Raw genomic sequence first — 9,289 nt, 5'->3', positions numbered from 1 at the left:
TTTTATTATTCAAGTAAACATTTTTATGCAAATAAATTCATATCGTTTGCTTGAATAATTTACTTATAAGCCAAATTAATTCCTAATTCGGTATTTTTATTGTTTACTTGATACCTCGTCTACTTCTTTCGAGGAGAATAAGTCACATACACTCACCACCAGCCGCTATTGTCCCGTATCTGAGGGAGGCCGGGTTCAGTGATGCGTTGCCGCTCAGGGATTTTATGTTCAACAACTCCTTGGTCACGGCATTCGTCGAGCGTTGGCACCTAGAGACCCACACCTTCCACATGTCGTGGGGTGAGTTCACAATCACCCTACAGGATGTCACATACCACCTCGGGCTGCGCGCTAATGGAGAGCCCGTGGGTGGTTGCTTTCGTGACTTTTACATGTGGTACGATACCGGAGTCTGGGAGTTGGTTGAGAAGCTACTTGGAGCCAGGCCTCCTCCAATCCAGCAGCAAAGGAGCACAAAGGAAGGAGTCCTTCTCCCTGACATGGCTTTGGGATCGTGTCCGACAGATGCCGTCTGGTACTGATGACCCAAGCACCCTCCGACAGTATGCGAAGTGCTATATATTGTTGATGATCGGAGGTTACCTGATGAGTAATAAGTCCAATAGTCAGGTTCATCTCCGGTGACTCCCACTACTGGACGACTTTGCGAGGTGCCGTATTCAGTCATGAGGATCCGCAGTGCTAGCATGGATATACCACTCCCTATTCTTATCGGCCCACCGCTTGACCACAGACATTACTAGGTAGACTCCTCTGCTGGTTTCTTGGATATACTAGAGATTCCCTAAGTGGTGTCCCCTGAGCGACAGATTCACATGTTTCCTATGACTGTAAGCTAACTGTTTAAATTGGTTTTACTAGTCTTTATTTTTCGCTTAATATTATTAATACAGATTGACTGCATGGTAGTTAATGTTGCAACTGTCCACAGGTTGATCGGGATGACACAGCAGAGTAGGGACCAACACGAATAGAGGGTCTGCAGATAGGTTGGGAGTTGGATCAGTTACTTTAATCGATCGGACTCCACCACTCGATATTCAGCACTTCTATGAATGTTGTGATTGTTAACACCCTGTATTACTGCATCTCTACTTTTGAATTTGTGGCCAATCCTAAACTCCACCCCACCATTCAAGTTGTAATCTTCCTCACCCGTGTTGAAAAATGTGTTTTTCTTGTGCATCGCGTCCAGATCCAATATACATTAGTGACTGGGTACAGATGATAAAGCCGAAATTGGATGCAAGAGAGGCATAAGATACCTTCGTGATGCCTCAACCGGGGTCTCTGGTACAAACTCTTCCTCATCATCATCCTCGGAGGGACCGCTCTCGTTGCTATCCACAACATACTCCTCGTTGGAGTTCTCACCGTTGACCTCCATGTCTTTCACTGGATCGGCAACATGAATTGGTGGTGGTGCGAGAGGTGGGTAATCCTAAACGAGGTCCGACGACCTAGATCCACCACCACCGATGTCGCCAGCCTCTGTGAAAAGTTTCATTACTTGCTCTGCCATGATTTTCTCATGGACGTCAAACATCAGGCGCACATGCTCGTCGCCATAGAGGCAAAACAGATGGAACCGAAAAATTCTATTTTCCATCAGTGCTAGCAACTTATATCCCACCCTTTCGATCTCCCTTTTCCCAATTCCACCGACGCTACCCAATATCAGTCTCTTTAATTCCACCAATGAGTTTACTGGCTAGGTACACAACAGATGGGATTTTCACACTCAAATATTATCTCATTATCACTATTTCTCATACAGCAATTGAGATATACACTTACAACCAAGAAACTATTACTACTAGACATTTTGGCTTATTTTCGGAAGGAATAGATAACAAAGAAGTAGTGAAAGATTTGTGAAGGATACAAATAGTTACACATCCTTTATAGCAGTTGAAAATTTGCCTTAACATATTTCGTTTACAATGTAAACAAAATAAAAGTTAACATGTATATCGTTTATACTGTAAACGAAATATACGTTGCATTTATTCTCAGTCTTATCTCGTTTACAGTGTACCAAATACGTGAAATGAGATAAGTGATGTGAAATTTTTCGGTAAAAATGCTCGTAGATGCATATTTCAATAATTAATATATTTATTTTATTTATTTAAAAAAATTCCTTCGGATTTATATTGGAATTTGTTTTTCCACAATCTTGAGGGTAATGATGTCGTTAAGAAAAATGTAATGTAATGAGAAAAATATAGGCCAAGGTCCAATTTGGATAATTTCATTAGTACTTGATTTATTATTAGAGGAACCATGAATTGAGTAATGGATATATCTCCTTTTCTAAAATTCCTTGTATTAAATCATCTCTCTCCCTCATGATTCTTCCTAATTTCTCTCTGATTGATTAATTCTTTCCTATTCTAATTTTTTTCCTCCTTACAAAGCCCAAGGACCAGCTACTGCTAGCGCCTATTTCTGCTGCCAGCGACGACGAGCTGAGGAAAGGCAGAGAAGCAAGAAGCTGACAAACTGACAAGAAGACGACGACGACCACCACTTGAGGGACCAGATGCTCGTTCGATCTACCTCTGCCGTTGGCGAAGCGAGCGTAGGGAAGGCTGCGAAGAGCTTGAGTCCGCCAAGTCTGAGACAATGACGACGAGTTTGGGTCCACTGAATCCGAGACGGTGAAGACACAGGCAGCAATGAAGATAGGTTAGACTGTGCATCTATACGAGGTCGCGAGAGAAGTAAGGCACCGTTTGGTTATTGTCCATGTCCATAAGAGACATGGACACGGTGGTACATGTTTATTATTTGTTTGTTGAGACACAATTTTTTTAAGACACAGTTACACACGGTTACCCACAAAAGACGTGTATTTTGTGTCTTCCCAAAACACTGAGACATGGATTTTTGACTTGAGACACATATTGAATTATAGTTTTGGACAATTTTATCCTTATTATTTTTTTAAAATTTCATATTTAACATATACTATTAACACCTTCTCTCTTCTTTTCTGATCCCTTTTTTTCTTTTCCCTCTTTCTGTTCTTCCTTCTTATTCTACTCTTCATCTTCTTCTACCATTCATCTTCTTTTCTTCACGCCTCAGATGGTAGATTTAATCGTCATAATCATCTTTTTCTCTTCTCTCTTCTGTTCTTCTTTCTTCTTCTACCCATGATCTTCTTCTTCACGCCCCAAAAGGCAAATCTGATCTTCGTGTCGATGCCTTCCTCACTTCATCTCCAGACCTGTATGCGCTCTCCTATCTGTCTCTTTCATGTACTTCCGCCGTCGTGTTTTTCAGACCGTGCCGCCTCCAGATCTGCCTCTTCTCCAGCCGTGGCGACAATGAATTTGGATGATGGAAAAAAGTCACACAAAATGAGAATTTTAAACGATGATGGATGAAGCATTGTTCAAATATTAGTTTATTAAATATTTTCTCTCAAAAATTATAAATTTTTTTATTTAAGGAAAAAATACATGTTCAAAACAAAATCTGAATTTGTTTTTTAAAGGGAAGCATGACTTGAGTATTTGGGATGTGCCACCATTTTTTTTAAAATTTGTATTTCATGATAATAGTAATGGAACACAAGAAAATTAAAACTCTTCTCTTCCCTCCTCCTTCTTTTTATTTTTGATTTTCTATCTAATTTTTTTAATTATTGAATTGATTATGAATTAGAGACGTTGATGATAGTAATTTGGATGGTAGAAAAATCAATGGTGGTGGTGGAAAACAATGATGGCAGTCGAGGAAGTGATGTCACGGTGGATAAATATTGGGACAAAAATGACATTTGATTTAAATAAGTGTGTCTTGTACACTATGACCAAACATACTAAAAAATGTTGTATATTTTATGTCTAGGTATCTCTATGTATTTGTGTCTCTGTCTTTATGTGACGAGAGGGGAGAGTCTGTGTCTCTGAAAGAGCTTGGAGTTGAAGGTGAAAGACAGAGGGAGAATTCGAGAGAGTGACGAGAGAAGAGAACAGCTCAGAAACGTTGAGGTGAGGGACTGGGCATTGGGTTAGGGCAATAAAATCAGAAAGAAGGTGTTCTACAAATGAAAACTACGCCATTTTACAAAAAAAAAAACAAGCAAATCGGTCCAGGTCATATAAATCGACTAGGCCGACAGTTTTGATGAAATCCGACCGAGTCATTCCAGGTTCCACCGAATTTTATGCATGATCGATTCAACAAATGATTCGATTCGACCAGATAACTGAGTGATCAGATTTTCGGTCGGACCAACCGATCAAACCGGGTTTGATAACAATGCAATAATGTAATGGCAACACTGTTTATATTATTAATTACCTCCGTATAGTTCTTCCAAATGTCTCTGCGGTGAATCAGACACGCACCACGCGCCACGCGCCACGCGCCACGCGCGACTTTACACAAACTCAACTCTCCTCTTACTCTGAAACGTGGCCATCAAGGCATCTTCTCATTGGTTCTTACAGGCGCATGTATTCACGGACCTTGGCTAGAGAGTGGCCTAAAAGATTGTTTCTATTCAAAAGTTTTTTCGCTCTGATCAACGGCTACTCCACACTGCACCACTTTTGGTTCCAGCTTTCAAAAAAGTTGTCCTTTTTCACCTTCTTCATAAAATATAAAATATATAAATTTGAGTAAAATCAAAACACAGAGCCACAAAGCACTCTCTTTTTGCTCCTTCCTTCAAATTATTATTATTATTTTTTGTTTTCTTTTCAAATAAACTTCAAGGTTTGAATCATGGTAATTTGGTAACCCTTTTTTGGGTCTACATTTTCATCACAAGCATTCCCAACCTCCACTTTACCCACTTGAATCATATCACTTCAAGGTGGCTGGTTCCATTTCAACTCACAAAGAGAGTACAGATCTTCAAAGTTCAAACTTGATTGAGCTCACTCTGGGAAATGCAAATGAAAATGGGTTATGGAGTGTGGGGTTTCTTCATTTTGACCACATTTTTATTCTGTTCTTCCTCTCTTGCTCTCACCCAAGATGGTAAGAACCATATGAATCCCCCTTTTCTCTTTGTTCTCTCTTTTTCTTGCTATATGCTACATTGCTGGGTTTAAAGTTTGGAACTTCAAGGCATTTTCATTATTTTGATTACTGTGTTAGGTTTGGCCTTGTTGGAAATGAAAAGCACATTGAATGACACAAAAAATGTTCTCACCAACTGGCAAGAGTTTGATGAATCTCCTTGTTCATGGACTGGTATCTCATGTTACCCTGATGCTGAACAAAGAGTTCGCTTCATGTATGCAAAAAAGCATCATACACCCTTCATTTTATTCTTACTCTTTTTTTGTTTTCCACTCTCAAGGACCTCTTACTTTCTGAGCTGAGTATGACTCCTTTGTGTGCTTGTGTTCTTCAGAAATCTTCCATACATGCAACTTGGAGGAATCATATCTCCCAGCATTGGCAAACTCACTAGACTACAGAGATTGTAAGTGGAGCATTTAGGGTTATTTGGGTTCATCTTTAAGCTACAAGTACTGAACACAATTTGTTACAATGAATCAGGGCACTTCATGAGAACAGCTTGCATGGGATTATTCCTTATGAAATCACTAATTGTACTGAGCTAAGAGCGCTGTAAGTGAAATAAATAGTACATTTCCTTGTTCAGTTTGCCATGTTGATTGTTTAAATGAATACTACTTGTGTTGATACTCTCGTCTTATATATTATGCTGAGTGATTGATGGGTTTAATCTGATTCTGTTGAAAAGGTACTTAAGGGGTAACTATTTCCAAGGTGGAATACCAGCAGCTATTGGAAATCTATCTTTTCTAAATATACTGTAAAGTCCATCTCTGATGTTTTCAATTCTTTGAATAGGTTTATAGCCTTCACTAGCTTACGTTTTTCAATTGGTACTGTACAGTGATTTATCAAGCAACACATTGAAAGGTGCTATACCTTCCTCTATTGGCCGTCTCTCGCATTTGCAAGTTCTGTAAGTTAATTTAACCTTGCAGCATAGTGATATTCATAAATCATAACCTTACATTTCAGTAAAAGCTGAACCTCCTTATCTTAGGAATTTGTCTACCAACTTCTTTTCTGGAGAAATCCCTGACATTGGAGTTCTAAGCACCTTTGGGAAGAACTCGTATGTACTCCTTGCGGTCTTGCCTCACACTGGTTTTTTATTGTTTGTTTATTAATTCTGGTTAATTTGGTAACATATTTGTCTGGTGCTGTCACTGCTGTGTAAAAGGTTCATTTGGTTTCAAATTCATTTCCATGTGTGTAGGTTTATTGGCAATCTAGATCTTTGTGGGCGACAGGTCGAGAAACCATGCCGAACATCACTTGGCTTCCCTGTGGTGCTACCCCATGCTGAAAGCGAAGAAGCTGCAGGCAAGTCAGCTTCTTGGATTTATAACTCAATTGCACACTGGGAAATCTGGATTTTTTTATATATAAATAAATTAAATGTTTTATTTACCAATATGTATAATTTAGGGCATATTTATATTTTTATATCGTTTTACATATTTTGTTTACAGCATAAACGAGATATGCCTTTACGAGATAAGTCAGAACCTTTTTGTATGTATATTGGGTGCAAAGGAGATACATGCTTAACTTCTTTTCTTGTCATATCTTGTTTACACCAGATAGGTGTACATTTATCTCATTTTTTTTCTCATTGTAACCGTATAAATATCTTGTTTATAGATAGATATACACATATCTTGATATTTATAAAAAAATCCGAGAAATCTTGGCTAAAGTTTGTATCATAACTAATAACAATAAATATTTAAATTTACATGCAGTCCCTCCCAAAAAATCTTCACATTACATTAAGTGGTTGGTAATTGGGGCAATGTCAACAATGGGGATTGCACTTGTGATAATCCTATCATTACTGTGGGTCCGGTTGCTATCGAAGAAGGAAAGAGCTGCTAGGAGATACACAGAAATGAAGAAACAAGTTGATTCAGAATCAAGTAGGAAGAATGATATTTACACTTTTGACAATATCGACTTTTTCTTGTTTTGCAAACGATGACCTGATGTTGTAACAGGAGCAAAACTTATTACATTCCATGGTGATCTTCCATACGCATCATCCGAGATCATAGAGAAGCTGGAGTCTCTTGATGCAGAGGATGTAGTAGGATCAGGAGGATTCGGGACTGTTTACCGGATGGTGATGAATGATTGTGGCACATTTGCTGTCAAGCGGATTGACAGAACTCGTGAAGGGTGTGATCAAGTGTTTGAGAGGGAACTTGAGATCTTGGGGAGCATCAAGCATATAAATCTGGTAAACCTGCGCGGTTACTGCAGGCTCCCTTCTTCAAGGCTCCTCATATACGATTATTTGGCCATGGGAAGCTTAGATGATCTCTTGCATGGTATGCTTCATTTCCTTTGAAATCTTTATTCTTCTCTATAACATGACTTGTAATGAATAACTTAATTTTTTATTAGAAAATACTCAACAACCACTGAATTGGAACGATCGCTTAAATATAGCCCTTGGTTCTGCCCGGGGTTTGGCGTACTTGCACCATGAGTGCTGTCCCAAAGTTGTACACCGCGACATCAAATCTAGCAACATTCTCCTTGATGAAAATTTGGAGCCTCGTATTTCTGATTTTGGTCTCGCAAGGCTTTTGGTCGATGAGGAGGCTCATGTCACTACAGTGGTTGCTGGCACATTTGGCTATTTGGCACCAGGTATGTGTACGTATATTATATAGTCTCAAGTAGTAAAATATTTCAGATTTCAACACTAGAAAATCAGATTTTACAATTTAATGTTGTCCCTTGCAAAGTAAAATTCCTTAGATATTAATGTGGAGATAAATAAGAATGTCAGGACAGAATACAAGTTATTCATTTGATAATGTTAACATTAACAAAATTAAATTACTAACTTTTAGCTCTTGAAATTACAATTTTATCATCAATGCATCAATTATTGAAGCTCTTTCCTGTTTGCATCATATCTAAACTGAATTTTATGGTGCCAAAGCTAATGAAACTCCATTAATTGATTGATGGTTTTGTATTTATATGCGAACCAGAGTACCTTCAAAGTGGTAGAGCCACTGAAAAGTCAGATGTGTATAGCTTTGGAGTTCTATTGCTAGAACTTATAACTGGAAAGAGGCCTACTGATCCTTCCTTCGCAAAGCGAGGTTTAAATGTTGTTGGTTGGGTAAGCTCTATAACTCATTCAATGTTGATCACTTTAAGGTCTGCAAAATTTTCAGCCACGATGATGTTTTATGTTTTGGTAATTGTTCGGTGCAGATGAACACATTGCTGAGAGAAAACAGATTGGATGATGTGGTAGACAAAAGATGCACCAATGTGGATGCAGGGACTCTTGAGGGGATTCTTGATATAGCAGCAAGATGCACGGATGGAAATGCGGAAGAACGTCCATCGATGAATGAGGTGTTACAGTTGCTTGAGCAAGAAGTTATGTCTCCTTGTCCTAGCGAATTCTACGAGTCTCAGTCAGATCGCTGAGACGCTGACAAAGAAAAATCGAAGTAGTCCTTAATTGTTGGTAGTGCTAGTGCTACTGCTACTGCATAAGTATTCTAGTTTTGTCAGTGCTTCATGCCACCCTTTGTGGCTTTTTGTAGATTTTGTTGTATGTTCCAGTGACAAATGAGAATTGGTGCAACTAAGTGGCTTTGTGAATACATTTGCCTCATTCTCTTCCTGTAGCATTGAAGAGAGACAATTGGACATTGCAGTGGGTTTGGTGTTTGGAATTAGCTCCGTTCTTGCTATTATTTTTAAGTATTGAAATTTCATTCATCCCTGATATACAGAAACATGCACCACTCTTTGGTTTGGCTCATGCAACTAGGGGTGTTCATAAAAAAACCAAAATGTGGTTAACCGGTTAAAAAATCATAACCACATTGTGGTTAACCAGTTTAATAAAACAATTTTAAAAACTATATTCATATTTTTTAGAATTGGTTAACCAAAACCAAATTTAAAAAAATCGGTTTTTAACCGGTTAACCAAAACCAAAACCAAATTAAAATCAAAACCTAATTTCAAAACCAAATTACATACTCTTTCTCTCTCTCTCTCCTCTCTCTCTCTCTCTCTCTCTCCCTTCCTCTCTCTTTCTCTCTCCCTCCCTTCTTTATCATCTCTCTCTCTCTCTCTCATTTTCTCTCTCTCCTCCTATCTCTCTTTTTCCCTTCTCTCTCCCTCTCTCTCTCTCTCCTCCTCCTCTCCCTTTCTCTCTCCCCCTCCTCTCTCTCTTTTC

The 9,289-nt window shown here is 38.7% G+C and overlaps 1 protein-coding gene across 1 annotated transcript; it reads left to right on the top strand.

Annotated features, from left to right (window-relative positions):
• Positions 1-4,668: 4,668 nt before the first annotated feature.
• Positions 4,669-8,823, top strand: LOC107467644 (LRR receptor-like serine/threonine-protein kinase FEI 1). The gene is made up of 13 exons (XM_052255328.1): positions 4,669-5,022; positions 5,143-5,281; positions 5,402-5,473; positions 5,551-5,622; positions 5,759-5,830; positions 5,915-5,986; positions 6,071-6,142; positions 6,287-6,387; positions 6,810-6,989; positions 7,068-7,400; positions 7,477-7,725; positions 8,076-8,209; positions 8,305-8,823. Exons 1-13 carry the CDS (start codon positions 4,932-4,934, stop codon positions 8,524-8,526), a joined length of 1,809 nt encoding a protein of 602 aa, XP_052111288.1. The 5' UTR covers positions 4,669-4,931; the 3' UTR covers positions 8,527-8,823.
• Positions 8,824-9,289: the final 466 nt, after the last annotated feature.

This window comes from Arachis duranensis, chromosome 1, assembly GCF_000817695.3.
Source record: "Arachis duranensis cultivar V14167 chromosome 1, aradu.V14167.gnm2.J7QH, whole genome shotgun sequence".
NCBI lineage: Eukaryota > Viridiplantae > Streptophyta > Magnoliopsida > Fabales > Fabaceae > Arachis > Arachis duranensis.
This window is presented reverse-complemented; position numbering and strand designations above follow the sequence as displayed.

Coding starts and splice junctions, on each gene's coding strand:
- LOC107467644 (XM_052255328.1), top strand. CDS start 4,932: ATGCAAATGAAAATGGGTTATGGAGTGTGGGGTTTCTTCATTTTGACC. Junction 5,474..5,550: donor CTCACTAGACTACAGAGATT/GTAAGTGGAGCA, acceptor ACAATGAATCAG/GGCACTTCATGAGAACAGCT. Junction 6,990..7,067: donor ACAAGTTGATTCAGAATCAA/GTAGGAAGAATG, acceptor ATGTTGTAACAG/GAGCAAAACTTATTACATTC.